Genomic DNA, 19757 nt, shown 5'->3' with positions numbered 1-19757 from the left:
AACTTGAAAAATGGGACACTTAGTATAATTTTCTTCAGGTAAATTTGATAGGGAAAGGTAGTGCATCTTATGTCCTTTGTGAATTCCGAAAAGCAACTGAAAGCTTCCAGAACGAAGAAAGATATAAGGAATTTTCGAAACGCTTGCATCTGTCAAAATTTTTGTAAAATGACGATTATCTCGAAAACGGTTAGATTTAGGTACAGGGAAACTTTAACATTTTTGACTTATTTTTAATTTATCTTGTCGATAATGCAATAATATATGAGGTGTTCCATTTAAAATAACCGGAAGTGCCACGTTAAGGGCATTATTTTCATTGAAGAGAACATATCTGATAACTCCCGTAAACAAAATTCAGAGTCATATTGTCTTTGGTTCCTCTGAAACGTCTAATAAGCCACTTACCGGGAAGAACCCTGTATAAGAAGCTGATTTCTAGCGCGAAAAAGTTTATTTAATTATTAAATATTTAAGTTATTAATGATGGGATGAGAGTATATTATTACGAAATAATCAGCGAAAAGAGAATTAAACATTGCTTCTCTCTTCTCATAAATTAAGTTGAAATTTTTGAAAATTTTGCTGCATATAAAAAGTAAATATTGCTTTCCTAGCAGGAAACTTCCAGTACTTACTTCAAATATTAAGTACTAACCTCATTCTGAAGTCAACGAAACATTTTCAAAACAGTAGTAAAATAAGTAACCCCTATCACGAATCGATTCCTATTCATCTGAAGGCGATTGGAGCCTAATCTTTATTTGGAATTTATCCGATTCGTTTATATAAAGTTTGCTAAATAGATTATTATCTACTTTCTGAATTGTTCTGACTATCTTAATACGATTACATCCCCCTGACAGGAAAACTTCCAACTACACAGAAAACGAAATTTATTACTTAAATTGGTTGCGATTCTGGATATTGTTCTAGGTAGAATCGTTTCCTCAATTTAAGTCTCGTGAAGTTATGGCGAACTAAAAACAACTATGAATAAATGAATCCTTAAAATATGAAGTTGCTCCAGCAAAACATACTGTTCTTGTCAGTATCAGTAAGAGAGGAATCTTTTATTTAAATGTAAAAAAGACTAGTCTCTGAAAATAATATGACTGGAAACGTTCTGTGTGGGACTGACAAGAAAAAACAAATGAGTAATTACGTACCCTGAAAAAAGTCATTGTGGATCCACTCTCGAGGGTACCGTAGGGAATTTCCGTTTGTCCGGCCAGATCTTCAGCGTTTTCGATGGGCGTTATCATGCGCTCCACTGTGAGAAAGGCCGCTAGATTAGCTGTGTACGAAGATATTATAATTAAGGTAAAAAACCACCAAATGCCGCCTACGATTCTCGTCGATGTTGCCTGGATAAATCAATAACATTACTTCAAACACGGTAACAAACGGTTGTTGCATTAAAAGTATCAGATCATGCTCGACAAATGAAACATAATATACAAATTCTGGTTAATTTGTAGATTTGTAAACCCAATCTGTTTCCTCTTCTCTACGTGAAAAGTTGTTAACTGACTTACTTTTGAACAAATATGAAACTGCTGAACCCAGCAATTTCAAAAAGGGAAAAAGATTGAGAATGTTAATTATTACTTATACATGTTAAAATAACAATACTACAAAATTAAGGCCGCTCTAGATGATACGATCACTTGCCAATTGTCGCAAATGCCGTATCGTGTGGATGGTGCATATGGATGCATTCGAAAATATGTCTTTATACAAATAATCTGCAAATATTTGACTCATTTGTTTGGCGAATGACCGTAGCATCTTTACACGTATTACAATTTAACTCAACACTGAAACCTGACGCCCAAAGCTACCATGTTTAATAAGCACCCATATTTTCAACACTACTTATTATTTTGCAACGGACTGCCACTTGTTGAATTAGAAAAATGAAAGGTTAAAGTAAAAAAATGTGGGAACAGGTGCTTATTGAACATGCAGGTAATAGTAGAAGGGTCAAATTGCAGTACATGTTTAAAAATATGAGTGCTTATGTATTCTAATATATTGTACTATCTATGGTGGAGACATTTTTTGGTATGTTATGGTAATATTGTTTCTCTCTGTTATTAAGAAGTACAATATATTCGCCATGGTACCTTTGGATTCAAGTCCGACCCCTGCTGCATCAGCGTGCCTATCGTAAACCAGAACGAGTTCGCTAGGGAGAATTGGTTTTTGACAAGGTCGTTGTCTATCTCGCAGGGATGGGGGTTGTGCCACTCGTAGGGCGAGAATCTCGCCACTACGAACATCGTTATAGACACCAGGACGTATGCAGACAGGACATACAACCAAATGTCCATTGCCAAGGGATTCATGAAAGAGAACAGCCTCGCTTGCTGGCTCTCTGGCACCTTCAACAGAATTGCCGATGAGTAGTGACATAAGTTTCTTTAGTTTAATACTTCATTTGCTAAAAATGTGTTGTCCAGACTAACGTTTTAAAATAACATTGTTTGATTGGTTGGTGAAATTTTCAATTATGGTTTTGTTCCCAAAATAAATATTTGTTTACTAAAATTTCTAGAATGAAAAAGGTTAATAGCCCTTTTTGTATATACATATTATTTGACGGTGAATATGGTTTCGTATTCCTACTTTCGTAATACAGTATCAGCCATAAAGTTTTTAAATTGCCTGCATATCTGCCGTTGTACTCTGAAGTCTGCATTATGGGGCCTATTTTGTATATCAAAGCACGTCGTTCAATGTCGCAGGCAAAAAACATAATTTTGCAAACGGTGTAAAAAATAAATGGAGATAGCAGATTAGGATGATTGATGGCACTCACCTAGACGTACACGTATACTCAGTCTGGAGGCTCAGAATTTTAATGATTTCATGGGGCTAGTACAGCTCGGAAAACAACGCTGGTCGAATTAAAAAAAAATGTGTCTGTAGTGCAATAATTGTCACCAACATATGAAGGCAATGCACCGTTTCTACAGGGTATTAGAAGTTTGACTGTCTTAATTTTAACAGACGATATAAACATTAAAATAAACGAAGAATACCATAAAATACAATGTTTATCACTTTTTTGACTTTTTTTTTTTTTTTTCAAAAAAAATAATTAGCGAATAAATTTAAAATTCCATAAATTTCATAACGAGCAATGTGACAACGGCGCGTCAGATAACACGAGGTACTAAGCTGTCCAGCAATATGCAATTCAGTTGGTATCTGGAATTAGATCGTATCTGAGTGTTTTTTGGGTACCACTATTTCCTTTTCTTGAGGTGTTTTCCAGCAAGTGCGCGAAAATTGGATTCGAAGGTGTCGTGCGTGCATCCAAAATGGTGGTGAACATTTTGAGCATATGTTGTAGTTTGTTTTGTACTTGTGCGTTTAAATATTACTGAATTTTGCTTTTTGGTCCCTAAATTATTTTTTAATACCTATGATTATTTGGACGACGTGAATCTTTGGGTACTTTAATTACATATCTTCCAAATTCATAATTTGATTAAAAGTTAAGTGCCTGTTTCAAGGGATTCATAATTACTAAAATTCGAGATAACATTTAAGCATAACACTATCTTCGTACTACAAAATCGATACATTTTATTTTATTTATTTAAAAACTGGAAAACAATTGTCTTGAAATTTAGTAAATGTTTCACAATAATAGTTATTTACATTTTTTCCGTAGGATAAGTCTGCCGCATGCATACGTCGTGTGCATCAGCTGTGTAGCGCTGTTTCCAATATTAATACTCGCCTTATTTTGAAAACTGTTAATATTACGCCCCTGTAATATACAACTTTTTTGTTCATTTATGATTACTCTAGGTACCTTATGCTGAAGTTATGGCAGTCATACTTATTCCACCCTGTATACGGGTGCTATGAAGAAATGCACATATGTATTTTAAGGCTACATTTTTAAGGTGAGAATACGCAAAAAATATATATAAATCTTGGTAAATGCACGGTATTCGAGATATGGGCCTTAACATTTTTTTAACAGAAATATATATTTTTTAAATATTTTAGAAACGCATAGTAATATGTTTACAAAATTTTGTAGGGTAATATCCACGTTCTGCATTTCAATTTCCAGTGCCGTAGATACGGGATTGTATAAATGGTGTTATATAATTTGGTGAAAATATCGACTACTAATAGTTAGGCAATGTTTTTTTTATGAAACGAAAATTTGAAAGAGTATAAATCCTATAAACAACATGTTTCTAGTGCTAGTGTTTGAAATTTATTAGTTGAAATGTTGAAATTTGAAAATCATAGATTAGTATTTTAATATACATATATCACATATCAAACTTACTTATGTATAGGTTTTTTAAATTGAATTTTCATGTAAGAATATTTATTTTTTCTCATGTATATGCGAAAGGAATGATTTTTTCTTAAAACTTAAATGAGAATATTTTTCATATGATATCAAATTCCACTGGAATATGTTTTGTAAACGTACCTATCTAAAAATATTTAAAAAGTTTAAATAAAGCTTAAATAATTTGCTGTATTAGCTGATTTTGAATGATATTGAATAAAAAATTATACAAAGTGCCAACAAACAACAAACAAAGGGAGGGTATTTGAAGATCGAGGTGCGAAAACATTTTTGGAAGCGCTGACTTTATCGACAGCTCGCCTGGCTCTGGTTGCAATAAGTCTTTGTTCAAACCGCTATACTTAAACAACAAGAACCCACATTTCCCTAATGAAAAAATTGATCCTGCAATTTTTCTGTTCACTATAAAAGACTGAACAAAAAAGCAAATGGCACGCTATGTATGGCCACAATCGTTCACATCTTTTTATGTGATTCCAGAGGTTCCCAACAAGTTTTAAAAAATTAAATTATTATCACTAAGCACCGTTTCGCAGTTTATAGAAAATACATATTATTAATGCATTTCACGTACTTTTAACAAATCCTTTCCGGTTCTGAAAAAAAAATTGGGGTTTATGGAAAATTAATCGACTATATAGTCATAAGTTTAACAGGGATATAAGCTTCTTGGCACTATTACCAATAATATTGTGGCTGGGTACACATTTACATTTACACAACGATTCCACGTTATCCGCAGCATACAATTGTGGGTTTTGAGTTTCAGTGTTGAGCCGTTTAATAACCTCCTTAATATTGCACGGAATACCTGGGGGTTAACACCGGAGGTTTGCCTGAGTAACGTCCCCGTGGCGAACCAGAAGCTGTTCGATATATTTAACTGATTAACGAGGTGACCGGTGTGTTTCCAGGGCGTCGGGTTCACCAGCTCATAAGGCGTGAATTTAGCTAGGGTAAATATGGTAAAGCCTGCCATAAAGAAAGCGCCAGCCACGAAAATCCAAATGTCTAATCCTAGAGGGTCCAGGAACGTGAAAAAAGCAGATTCTTTGTCAGTCGGCACCTGTGTCGCATATGAAAATAAAAAAAAACATAAATAAAGACATTGTTTTGTCACCACAATCTTTTAATAAACTCGCAATTATAATTTTTATATACAGGGTGAGTCAAAATTCACTCCCCAGCGGCCGGATATATATTCTAAAATAAAAAATAAAACAAAAATGTAGAATACTAAAATCTCGAAAGCGGAGCCGTTTTCGAATAAATTTTAGTTCAATGAATGCGCAATTTTCGACTGACTAATCAAGTTGGCCGGACAAAAACTGAATGGTGAAAATTACAGTAAGCTGGGCAGTAAATTTTGACTCACTCTGTATAGTCCAGGGAACGAAGAGAAAAATAGGGTAAAACCTCCGAATACTTTCGGATAGATCCGATTTTTTATCAGCGCTCAGCTTTTATACTGATTTTTTTTTACGAAAAAGCGAATTAACAGTTTTTTTGATCATAACTCTTTTAATTTTTATGCTAATGACTTAAAGTCAAGTTAATTTTAAAGATTTTTTAAAGTACTTTAAAAAATGTTCTGTGCATTTTTTTGAAAACTAGTATACTTTTTAGTTATTTTACGTTAAATGCTTCCAATTTAGTTTCTGGCGGACATGAAATTATCTTCAACCAGCCGTATCTTAGCACCTATTGCACCTACATAAATGAAAAAAAAAACTCAATATTTTTCTTTTTCTATAAGCTTCATTTTCTTCGTGATGTTTTTTTTCATGGAATGTCTATTTTCCGAGTTATTCGAGAAAAACTACTGAAAAACGTCTTTTTTAATAAAAAATGTAGGTTTTCAATCACCAATAACTTAAACATTGACTTATCGAAAAATGTTCATACGGTACTTTTTGCTTAATAATGCTTTACCGATTCCTGGGGTTATTTTCAATATTTTATATTTAACCCCTTAGGCAAAAACGCTCATCGGCACTATATATCTTTTGTTTCTTGAGCTATTTTCTGCTTACAATCCAAGTTTCACGTCAATCGGTTTCATCCGAAAGGGAAACCTTTGGTTCCCTGGACTAATAGGTTGTTTATCTGATAAAGGTAAATTTGGGAAATGTAAGCACAATTTAAAATCATGGAACTGGAAACAATTGAATTGATCCGTTCAGATTTTAGTGGCACTGCAACTGCGATAATCAACGAATTTAAATCAAATTATGTCCATTTCAAAGAACATCTTTTTATGATTAAAGATAAACGTCAAGGAATATATAAAATTTTATTTACAAACCTTACAGTTTCTTGATTTTCATTTCGTAAATGCATTTTCTCGATTTTTAAGTAAAACTGTAAATCAAACCGACTCGACTTTATGTTTTTGGAATGTTCTTTCAGATGGTGCCAACAGAATTTGAAAAAAATAATTGTACAGACCACGAACTTATATTACTGCTAAATAAGTTTTTTAAAACAAATATCAAAGGAGCCTTTTGCGGCAAATGTATTTATACCTATATTAAAAAAGTTTTATTTCTTAGGAGATACCACGAAAATTCCTCTTATTAGAAAAACTTCAAACAATTAAATGTCCTCTACAGAATTCTTCCCATAGCATTTGAAGCAACAGTTTTATTTTATTTTTATTAAAATGTAACGCAGAAAAATAATAATTGTTTTTATTTAGAAGCAAAGCCGCCGTATTGAATTATAGCGGTAGGTATTTATGACATAAATTCAGTAGAAAATGTCAACGTAGTCGTGCGGAAGAAAAAAATTGCGCGCAAGGAAAATATTGTCGTTTTGTCTGAATCATTCTAGCGAATGAATTAGATGAGATTGGGAAAAATAAACAGATAACCAAGTCTGACCATAATCTGACACAAATAATATTTCACCTGAGGGAACTGGAATGTTTTTTCTTTAAGTTATCACTTCGCTGTACGTTACGGAAAACTTTACCGAAGCAGAAAAATAAAGGAATATAAATATAAATGCTTTCGAGGGACAACAGCCTTCACGTAAACGTAAAAAGGACAGGGACTGAATTGATAAATAATAATAAATCTGTGAATAATTAGAATTGGGAGTAGACAATATTTATGGTACAAAATATGGTATACACAGCTTAAGGAAAAAAAAAATATATAAAGCGATGTTTATGTTTATTTTAGGCGTAACTAAACGATGTTTATAGCTTGGCAAATTATGAAAGACCGACTACTACGAGCCCTGTCTAGTTTTTGTAAAATGAAGACAAAAGAACCTGCCGCTATGGATACATTATATTGACATTTTATGAAATTTTTTAATTGGAAATTATGCCTTTATGTATGTTTTTGCAGCATGACAATTACATATTCAGATTCTACATAATTTTCTGTAAATTTCTATACTTATATCTTTCTTCTATGTTCATTTTCAAACATTCTACAGTTTTCAAATGTTTGCATAATTTAACTAAACTGTATAGCTTAATTCTATGATTATAATACTGTTTCACGACATTGATGTCCCTTTTCCTGTTTGAATTAACTAATAACTGAAATGTGTTCAGGTCCACCGTTGTGTGAGAACTAATAATGTTTATACTCTACTTGGAACGTAAATTGGGATTTGAATACAGTTTTATATGACTAGAAGGTCTTTTTAACAAAATACAAATCACTTTACATCTTATAAATACTTTTTACACAACAAATTTCACACAATGTTGAATCATCGTTTTGATATTTTGAAAATCGCTATATGAAGTTATATAAAGAACTTAATTTCGATTCCACTTATAAATATAGACCAAACTTTAATTGTAGCCTTAGTTTATTGCATGAATTTTATTTATAAGTGTAACTCTTTCTCTCTCCGTCAATCTATCTGTCAAAATCTTAATTTTTTTCAAATTTCCTCAAACCAACGTTTCTATATGATACATGACTTTACAACAATGTACATTGTTGTTGTTTTTTCTAACTTTCTACTATATATTGTTTCCTTTTAAAGCCTATTTAATCCAAAATTTTACATTATTTAGTTTATTTTGACGGATTAACGATTTTGCCTTTTTATTAAACAAACTTATTTTCTCATGTCTAGTATTTCACATACCTGTTGTTATTTTTTTTCTACATTTCTAGCCTGAATATGTCTAAATTTTCAACATTTTATTATGCTATTTATTCATTTAACGTTTCAACTTGGAATATCATAATAATATATTTACATAAAAAGTTCTGTAAGGCATAATCAATAAGTTCTGGATATTCAATAATGACCCATTTTATTTTCTGCTAACCACAGCCACACCACGTCCACTCACGTATAGGATGCAATCGGTCATATGGGATAAAATGGTCGGTTCTGCTATGATTTCCCAATCCCTATAATTTGGAATGAACACAGAATTGATGTCTAGCAAGATTGAAATACTCTATCCCGATAGCAGTCCGCCCGGAGGATATTGACACTTTTGCGGCCCGGAATACATTTCCCAAGCATCTTAGACAAGATTTAAAAAACACATTTGAAGTTGTACAATTCCTTATTCCTTCTGTGGTATACGAGGCGTATTGAAATTATTAGAAATGATTTGAAACCTCAGCTCGCTCAATTGGCAATGCTGAATTCTTAGAATGCAGTTTATTTGAAGAGAGACAGTCTAATAAACGAAATATACGGGACAAGCCGGTCAAAAATTCAAATGCCTATTTCCTTTTTTCAATATAGTTGATGAGAAATTCCGCACGGAATAGTTAAGGGCAGAGGTATTTACTCACCTTAAATAGAATGCTGATCCCGAGGTTCATGAAGGGCTTCGTGAAGTCTATGACGCTCTCCCTGGCATAGTTTATGGTCATTGATCCCACGGCCAAATCGGCTTTCTGAGGATAAAATATTTAATTTTATTAATAGACCAGGGCGGATCTGTTTTGAGGTGGATGTGAGAGGGGGCAAGCATTTTTTTCTGGATTACCTTCAGTACAACCCACATAATAAAAAAAATGTAGATCCCTAGATCTGTGCGAGGTCCGGAACACTTTCAAAATTGCAAAAATGTTTAAAAATTTTTTAAAAAATACCTATTTCATCTGAGTTTTTTACTTATATCTTGGAACCTATGCATTTTGGAAGGATATTGAACAGGAAAAAAGTTTTAGAATTGAATTTTGCGCAATATACAGTAAGTTAAAAATGTTTAAATTTATTACCAATGTTGCAAAATAGCAATAATTATTGAAAAAAAGGCAAAATATCAAGTGTTTTGAATAATTTTTTAAAAATATTTTAATTGCTCCGAGGGCATTCTAATTTTGGTAAAAAAAACTTTAGAGTATATAATAAAACAATACACCAAATTTCATTAAAATCGATTCTATAGTTTTCTCAAAGTAATTTTTTGAAAAAAAAAATTAAAAAAATTTTCGAATTTTCAAAATGTTGCACAGCCTCGAATAAAGCATCTAGATATTTAAATTTTTTTTTACATAGAAAAGACCGTTCAACCTTTCAAATCGCACATTGTATTTTATCTAACCAACATGAATGGCCTGTGAAGTGAAACCATTCAAATATTAAATCTGTCAGTGAATATTGATCCTGAGGTCTTATTAATGCTGTTTATCTCTTCATTAATCGATTCTATTGGAAGTGACAGGCTTTGGCGACTACATTTCATACATGATAGGGAAACTTTTAGCAAATATGAAAAAAATAGAGGAAAAGTTATGGAAGTAGTACTGTTGAAAAAGCCATTTACTTTATGTGATACTGCAAAATATTTACCCTTAAACTTTTGATAAATTTAAGAAAGTTATTATGAAAATACGGATACATGCATGTAATTTGATATTAGCAGAATAATATCTAGTAACAATAATCAGCAAAATGAACATATGACGGTCATTTATTATTTACAGTTATTGTAATATATTTAGAATTTAATGTTCATTTTATGTGAACGTTTAATCATTGCTTTGGAACGAACATAACAAATCTGACTGATCGTACATTATTATCCATGTGTGTTACTATTAAGTACATTAATAAATCATTCACGTTTAGAATTAATTACTTTCTACTAATCATTTAAATGCATTCTATTCATCGTGTGTTTTTTAATGACTTTGACGATTTAAAAAAAATCATACTTTTCTATCTACAGGAAAAACATACTTTCTAGCAGATTTCTTACCTTATCCATTAATTGCCTGACAATCCCGTTCCATTCTCCCGTTTCGAAATCGAAAGCCCCGTACTTTCCGTCAGGCACTAACACTATCCTATACTCGAAACTTACCATCGAGGCAATTTCCTTGAGGAGATCAATGCAGAATCCCTCGAAGCGATCGTTACCTACTAGGTTGGGTTGGGGTTTTAGCATTACGTAGGGCTGCTCCTAGCAAACGAAAATTGTTTTACAAAAACTGAGCGTCTTAAAGATCGGCTATGTTTCGTACGTTTTAGTCGTCTTCAGGACAATCGAAACTTTGTCGATAAATTACCGATTGCCTTGAAGGTGTCTGAATGATTTAAAAGAAACGTCAGGTAGCAAAAAAATTCAGTGTTTCTAGTTGTTTTCTGACTAAATATTCTACTGGTGATTAGAAATCGATTAAGGCAAGCAAATATTGCTGAAATTGTCAATCTAAACTAATCACTACTTTATAGATGATGCAGATAAAGCCAAGGCTATTTTTTGGCTAACTATATCTACAACTAGCATTTATAACTTATTTTAATTATTTCTTTTAGGTGTAGCTTTGGAAAAGTTGTAGAAATTATTACCAATATGTCTTATAGAACTATATTTTACAAATAATTTTAAAAAATTGTGACAACGTTTGACTTGTCAATAATGAAAATAAATATTGAAAATGTTTTGTTGATAAAATCAGTAACAGATTTGATAGAACCAGTGTTTCGATAAACCTTGAATAAAAGTTGTTGAGGAAAAGAAAATATCTCCAGCTTCTTACTGAGATGAATGAACTTAAGTGCCCATATCATTAAACTATAAAGTTCCGCGTTTGTGGTTTTCTAGTTCTTTTCGCGTTTTCCCATAATGGCGGCTCAGGAGGAAGAGTACATACTTCAAGGAAACATTTGACAAGTAAAAATAAGCAAAAAAAGTGCACGAAGAATGCTGTCAATATAACCGTACTTTTTATCTTAATGAAACTATACCTTTCCGGTTTTAAAATTATTTTGCGGGCACAAAATAAGCTATTTAAATTCCGCTGGAGCACATATCTAAGCTCTGATTACTTATTTGTTTCAAATAACAACCCGAATTCCATGGAACTAGTTGGGGAAAGTTTTGCACCGAACTTGTTTGTCTGTCTGATAGTTCAAATGGTCTTGGCTGTACAACACGAGGGTTGTTTAAAGTTTCAGGTTTCTATCGAATTTGCATCTCGTCCCTAGATCTCGATCTGTCTTACATCTTAAACAGAAGTTTTTGTCAACTGAACTTAATTGTTTCAAGGAAACACTGAACGTAAATCTGATTAAATAAATTAACCCCTACTGCAAAAAGTACTTGTTTAATTTAAATGCCAGCATATTTCAATTAAAAGCTTTAATTCAAATCATGACTTTTAGAGAAAATTTGCTGTATTGAGGGGTTTTTGCCTTATGGTTTATGGATATTAGATTTTTTTGATTATTCTTTTTCTGTTATTTCTTTCTATAATAACAATATAATAGCTAATATACCACTATTAATAATTAAGAAATGATTGTACATCTATTAAACATTTCTCCTTACTGAAATTAGTCTGCATTAAGACTAAATTTGCGGATATGTGCCTCAATATCTCACTCGAAGACCTAAATGAAGTGTCGGTATTGAATTATATCCTGCCATATAGAAATTGGTTTCCCGCTAAGTAAAAATAAAAACAGAAAAATATGTACGTATTAAATCCAGTTTTAATCAACTTAAAGTTCAGGGAACTCAATTATGTATTGACAAATTGATATATAATTAATTTTCAATCAAAACTGGTACTCTTAGTTAATATTTACTGCTTTACAATTTCATGCTATGTATTGATGTAGGGTTCATTTAAAACCAAAACACAATTTGGTCCACAAAGAGCCTTAAGCAACGTTTAAAAAATAATTTGGGGAGTAAAAAGCATGTCTCAAACAGACACCTCTCTGGGTTTAGTTTTCTTTAAGGTTGTCCTTATTGGAGTGCCTATACTTCTGATTTAATTGAATGAAAAATATATTTTCAAAGAATATCAAACGAAATTGATGTTACGTTTGTTTCTGTGCGTAAGTAATTTTTTGGTGTATATGTAATATAACAGAAGGACGAAATAGATCAAATATTTTAAATTATTGTTATGGAATAGGGAAAACAATGTTTTAGTAATGTATTTTGTATTCCACATCTATTTAACTAATATGTATGTATAGTATAAAAACCAACATAGTCAAACAAATTAAAAAAGAAATTTGTTTAACGTTGTGGTCAATTTTTCCTGTAGCCATCCTTTGCCAGGATTTTCTCTACAAATGAGAAAGTTTTATGTCTTTGTGAGTTATTGCAGAAAGTGTAATTATTGCAATTGCTTATTATTTTTGAGTTTTTTATTCACGTTTTTTTGCTGTAGTAGGTTCTTCGTTAAGAAATTCAAATAACTTTACCGTACGGTCTTGGTGACATGGTACCATCTGAGCATTTTTTCTGTAACCAGCTTTCAATTTAATGACTCACTCTGTGTACAAAATATTTTTTTTTGCAATGAAACACTGCACACTCTGACCTTATCTCGAATTTTTACCTTTATCTCTGGTTTCGAATTAATATCGAATTTTTACCCGGTTCTGCATTGCTGTGTATAAATAAAAAAAGATCTACATACATGCTGCACAAGCTGAAGCACCATGCCGTTCCAAATGCCGGTGTTTTGATCGCGTGCCCCGTACTTCCGATCGGGCACTAAATCAAGGAGATAGTCGAAGCCGACTTCTTGAGAGACGCGCTCCAAGATGTCGATGCAAAACCCATAAAATCGGCTGTTCCCAGTGAAATTCTTCCCCGTGTGCATCATGACATAGGGAATCTCCTAAATATAAACTCAACTTCATGCACATGCAAGCTCATAACGAATATTTATGAAAGGAAATGCTGGGCAAAGTTTCCGAGGGAAATCTGGGGCGGATTGGATCGTGAAAAATTTGCGAGGAAAATGGATTAGATATGAACGAATTTGTTTCGTGTGGAATTTATTACATTCAAAGGCGATAAAATGACGAAAAGCTTTTATTTCATTTGTATCTCGAATAGGTAATTCCTCCGTTACAGTTTATTTTCCATATTTTGTTTCAAAAATATTGTCGGCAACTTTCGAATAAAAAAAGGTTTTCTAGATTTTTTTAGTTAGTGTTTGTTTGTGACTATAAGTTCAGAGTGTTTTTAAAAAAAGTCTAAAAATACCATTTCTGTAAAAACATAACGGCAATATAATTTTAAATTTACCGCTTAATTAAATAAACTACAACAAAGCGCCATCTATTAATAATTTCCTGAGATCAAGCACAAAGTCAACTCCAAGAGAACAATAAATGATTTTAACAATTTATATAGAATGGCACTTTTATTTAATTTCCCTATGGCTTCTTCTAAAAAAAAATGAAACACAACTGGAAAATAACTCTCGCTACTCTCTCGGTTTCGACAATTCAATGCCTATGTATGTTTCCAGCCAAGAAAATTGTATAATTCCAAATATTTCGAATTTTCACCACCAAGAACGGCGGTGACAACATTTTTAACATTAAGGCGATGTTTCGCATTGTGTTCGCTATGTCCTGTCCAAATTTGGTTAACGCAACTCTCTCGGTTTCGACAATTCGACACCTATATATGTTTTTAGCCAAGAAAATTGAATAATTCCAAATATTTCGAATTTTCACCACCAATAACGGCGGTGACAACATTTTTAGCATTAAGGCGATGTTTCGCATTGTATTAGCTGTGTCCTGTCCAAATTTGGTTAACGCTACTCTCTTGGTTTCGACAATTCAATACCTATGTATGTTTTCAGCCAAGAAAATTAAATAATTCCAAATATTTCGAATTTTCACCACCAANTTTTAGCATTAAGGCGATATTTCGCATTGTATTAGCTATGTCCTGTCCAAATTTGGTTAACGCAATTCTCGAAATCTTAGAATAAATTATAAAATGAGTTGACCTCCCTATATCTAGTTTTCCTTATTGTTGTCAATATATACAAATTATTTATACACGCCAAATAAAGTAGAACAATACACAAATAAGAGCTAAAACATAAATAAGAGTTTTAGAAAGTACCATTACTTTTGGTAAAGTAATAATGAATGTTATTTCTCACTGTACACTTTTAGAATTTTTTTTAATCGAATCACTTATACTTCAAAGTAAATCGCTGATATAAATTAAGAGAAGAACCGGGCCAAGAACTGATCCTTGTGGTATTTCGGAAACGGGTCAAATCCGGTCAGTATTTGTCTTCCTGCCTTTTCAGCCTTTTTTTACTTGAAGAATATCCTCTTAAAGTTTGTACATTTCCTGTGTTTAAACTTTTTTTAATACATTGAGGGAGAGTTCAAATACCCTACTTTTTACCACACTTCATTGATTACGTGGAGAAAAGTTTGTGGGAAGCTCGAAACTGTATCGGCGTATAAAAAAATATGTAAATCAAATGGATTAGAAACGAACGAATTTATTTTGACTACAAATTTATTGCCGAGACATGGGAATGCAACAGAGAGTGAAATAACATGTTTTTATTGTTTTTATTTCTGCTTGTCTCATCATTCCATGGCCATTCAAGCCGGGAAAACCCAACGAAGAATGAAACGATATGAATGTTTTTATTGTGCTTTATCTCTGTGGGTATGTGTGCTCTAACAAGCTTTATGTCTAATGGGTCTTGGGCGTAGTTTGTTACAGTTATTTTTTGGTAAAATGGGGTGATATCCTGTTTTAACAGGAAATAGCTAAACTAACTTGGAAAAATGGAACTGTTTAATCAAAATGAAGGTCTTTAAACTAATTTGTAACTAGAGAGTTTGGACACTCAATAATTTCTCATGAAGAAGTAAATTAACTAGAAGCAACAGCTTCGCAGGTCACGTGTGGGCGAAGGAAATGTGGAAGGATGTTCCTAATTTCGTTAAGTTGGGTCTAGAAAATTGTGTGTAAGCTTCTGCGTTCAATTCTTCCAATTTGTTAGTATACCGATCGGCTTAAAACATGTAATGTAAAACTAAACAGAAAATAATAATTATATTACAAGTATTTCTAAATTTGCTGTGTGAACTTTTTTTTGTCATAAACATAAGTACATTTTAGTAAACTTATCGAGTACACTATATGCACCTAATGTACTATAAACTATTTTTATTCAAACTTGTAGTATGATTAATACAATTCACTATTTAATTGTACTTGGAGATAAAAAGTAAGTTTTTGTAAGTCACAATTTTGAAGTTAATGTCTGTTAAAAGATCGAGCCTTCAGGTCTTGAATAATTACTGGTTCGCCACACTCTTAGTGAACAGCAAGTGCACCTTATGGCATCAGCTTTGACAAATGCCCCTGTTGAAACTTTAAAAGTTTCATTAGCCTTTCCAGCCACGTCCCTCGTTAAACTGAAGTTTTTAATGTTTAACAATGCTAGACCATTTTGTTAATTACAAGTGATGGCTAGAAGTAGGTACTCGAGAGATTTTAAATAATGTAGAGCGTACACAGATATCTGAGTCTCAGAAAATCGCATAATTTATGTTTTTTCATGATCTATTTACGAATGCCCCATACGTAGAATTATTGTGAAGCTGAGCTTACTATCCTCTCGTGAATTTCCGTCAAAGATTAATCTGAGATTGAAAGAATATGTTTCCGAATAAATCAAGCTGCTGTTCTTCCTCTTAAAAAAAACAAGCAGACGTGAATTTACAATTTCTCTGCCAATCCTGCGGGGGCGGCTCGCAATATTAAACATTCAAACTGAACCGATGTAACTCGGTAGTGACGTGTAGGGTCGATAAAGAGATAATTTCATTTCGAATATCTTTCATGTAATGGGGGCAGAGGGCGACTTCGCACTTGCCTTCGCTTTGAAAACAGCAATCGACACAGGCAGAGCGTTAAAAGGGTCATATATCCCAATTTCAAATTTTCCAATGAGGGGACCGCGTATTGAGTCAATAAAGTTAGGAGTTACGTGTGGAGTGGGGGGGGGGAGGGGTTGAAGTCAATAAATATCAGGATCTGTACGTGCAACGAGTAATAAATAAAATTTGCTGATGCATTCTAAAAAAAAAATACATCCTATAACTTTATTTGTGAGTTGTAGGTGCATTTTCCGTTCGATTCAATTGCTTATTACGATTTGTCTCTTATTGATTCCAGGGGAAGGTAAACGAACGATTCAGTAGTCTGAATTCGGAACAAATTTGCTTCCATCTAGATATAGTTACATAAACCAAGTTTATTGGTTTAAAATTGTTAAAGTTCTGATGGAGTTGGACGATAATTTATTTTGGAGTTGATCAGACCGGAAAATTTTTAAAGTAACCGTAAGAGTTGACGCTGAAGTCGAGTTGCACTTTACTGTTTCGATAACTTCGTTGTTTGTGCAAAAAAATATTTGTAGAAGCTTTTCGATAATTTCATTCGTATAAGAACTGACAGAACAAAGCAAAACAAAGAGTTTTAACTTTTTGAAAATAGAAATTCAGAACAGATTCATTGATAATGTTCCTTTTACTTAACAAAAAACATAAATATGAGTGAAATATTTCCTCGTATATTTTGTAATTTATGTAAGCAAGAAGCAAATACTTATTTTGTAATATGGAATATTTGTGAAATAAAGAAATTTTGCCTCCTATATATAATACATTTAATTTTCTTGACGATATTAAAGTTTCGGCTCTTATAAAATATGAGGCTTACCATCTGCTTGATATTACATGCTAATATTAAAGTGTTGTTTACATATTGTGGCACATTTTGTGGAATATCTATCTATTTTAATGCTATAGTTTGAAAAATGAATATATTTCATGGCACTGTATTTTACAAAACTCTAAAAAAAGTTATAACTGTTGGATTAATTTATTTTACAAATTTTTAACATTGAAAATGTTTAAGGAATCGGTAGTGTAATACTAGATGTTAGTATAACAAACTTTCCGTCTCGACCGCTGGGCGCAGGATTGGTCCGATCGGAGTGATTTTGGTGGCGCAAGATGACGAGACTTCTGAATTTCTACTCCTAAATTTTATCATTTATCTGTAATCTACGAACACAATATATTTGCCATCTAAAACTACAGCAAAGGAAAAGTAGTGGCCGACAGCTATTATATGCAATGAACTAATTATAATGCAAAATACACGAGACAGAAATTATATGTTTTTAGTGTTGGATGCAAAAAACACTACAAAACGCAGTACTAAGTTCGACAGCCAGTACAGAAACATAAATTTGACGTCGTTCCGATCGAATTATGAAAGTAACAACTCACCAGAATCGTAGTAACGACGAGGGTGACGTTCATCGTGCCGGGATCAAAGAAGGCGGCCCTGTCCGTGATGTTGACCCCTGCCCCCGGGTGCCACTCACCGACCTTGACCAAGGCGTGCTGTTTCAGCTTCAGCAAGTCGAGTTTAAACTGAATCCGCCTGCCCTCTTTGAATTCTATGGGGCCGCTCAGCCCCTTGAACTCCACCTGGAAATAACAACTTATTTGTTTTTGCCGCTTTCTTCTAAACGGAAGTAAATTAGATTTCCAAGTGGAAAGGAAGAATTCGAAATAAAAAAACGATTATTCAGAAACGAATTAAACTCCGTTAAAATAGCGGATCCGTTGTACAGTAAACAGTGCTGCCTCACTAATTTCTGACGTCATTTAGTGCCATCGAGAATCGGGAAGATAATGACAGAGATAGGATAGCAAGTTGTGTTCTCGGTCACACTAAATGACGTCACAATACAACACGTTCCTGATTACGTAACAAATTAAATTGTTGAAATAATTTTAAACATCTGTAATTAATTCGTAGCATTAGAGATATTATTTTTTTTACCGCTGTTACTCGTAGTTGTCGGTTATAGACTATAAATGCATGCAGGTCTAAAAGAAATTGAATTTTTATGAAAATTTGCCCCGGGAGCTTGTCCACTATTTCTCGAGCACCTTGTGTGCTTAACTGATGTAAAATTTGTGCAATACTTTTAAAAGCTGTAAAAATAACACGACTAGTAAAAGTCGTAATGACTTTCAAGAATAATATTTTTTCAGTATGCTCTTTTTTATGCGTCAGATTATACTAATTCACGACTCGGTAACTCCGCAGGCATTCCCCGGAGGAATTTACCGTACTAATAACCCCACGGGCAATTTATACCCCTGACAAATCGCAGCCACTCGTCCTTTTGTCCTTACTTCGTAACTGTCGCACATCACTACATTAAGACCCCATACTTTGTCACGATCCGTTAACCATGATTTCCCCCAATTCCGTCCTCTCAAGACCTTTAGGTCCAAGGTGAGCAGGTATTTTCTCTAATCCCGGCCTCTAAATGCAAAGGACTTATCCTTATCCAAACTGTACATTGAATAAGCGACTATTCATCCTTCACTTCGCCGTCCGAATTAATGTAAGCTGTTAGCAATATTTAGGCGAACTTAACGTCGTTAGGGGGAGGGGAACAGAGTGCTATTCCATTATCTACGTATATGTATAATCGCTTGGAGATATCAAATGGAGTCATCAAATTTTGAACTTTTCCAATATTACAGTAGAAGTTATGCCAGACGTTGAAGCAAGGTAATATGTATTTAAAAACCTTGTAGCTTATTCTTAGGTTCCAGTTATAGTATTGATGCTGACGGAGCAACTGAATCAGGAACTTCAACCACTTTCGAAGATATTCTGTCTCGGTATAGTCTTCAATGTACATTTTCGCCAGCGTAGCAAACTTCCTACCTCTAAATCTTTTGATGGAGGTAATACCTATCCCAGCTAAAATCGTCACAGAAGAGTGGTCTTACTGTCGTGTTGTTTAAAGTGTGTTTTTTACGTTTAGTCTTAACTAACGCTTACAATCCCTGAATAAAAATAAAATGTCCATAAAAAATACACTGCGAGTTTCTGTGGATGCAATGTGGACTACGCGATGTCTGTGCTAAAGTGTTAAACCTATAGTCTCTTAATGTACAAACAATATTAAGGCACTATCCATTGTGTGGATACAAACCGAATCCAACACGTCGTGTAAGTAGCGAACGCTGACTATCCAGCAACTTCAAATCAATGCAAATTAAATGCCATTCCCGTGCTTGAATCGGAGCAGCAACTTTTGGCAGTAATTAATTACTCCTA

General features: G+C 33.2%; 1 protein-coding gene across 4 annotated transcripts in view; it reads right to left on the bottom strand.

The window, feature by feature from the left end:
• LOC108916570 (glutamate receptor ionotropic, kainate 2-like) overlaps nt 1-19757 on the bottom strand; it is a 35195-nt gene that overhangs the window by 4684 nt on the left and 10754 nt on the right. The window contains exons 2-7 of one of the 4 annotated variants that reach the window (XM_018722855.1): nt 17897-18100; nt 13234-13437; nt 10551-10754; nt 9136-9240; nt 5163-5417; nt 1170-1367 (exon numbers count right to left, since the gene is read on the bottom strand). In XM_018722855.1, coding sequence (XP_018578371.1) covers nt 1170-1367; nt 5163-5417; nt 9136-9240; nt 10551-10754; nt 13234-13437; nt 17897-18100 — 1170 coding nt within the window. Of the gene's footprint in view, nt 1-1169; nt 1368-2129; nt 2388-5162; nt 5418-9135; nt 9241-10550; nt 10755-13233; nt 13438-17896; nt 18101-19757 lie in introns of all 4 variants that reach the window. The other 3 variants (XM_018722854.2, XM_023456341.1, XM_018722853.2) reach the window with 3 other exon arrangements.

Source organism: Anoplophora glabripennis, unplaced genomic scaffold (genome assembly GCF_000390285.2).
Source record: "Anoplophora glabripennis isolate ALB-LARVAE unplaced genomic scaffold, Agla_2.0 scaffold1404, whole genome shotgun sequence".
Lineage (NCBI taxonomy): Eukaryota > Metazoa > Arthropoda > Insecta > Coleoptera > Cerambycidae > Anoplophora > Anoplophora glabripennis.
The sequence above is the reverse complement of the archived record's forward strand: the minus strand, read 5'-3'. Positions and strand labels throughout refer to the sequence as shown.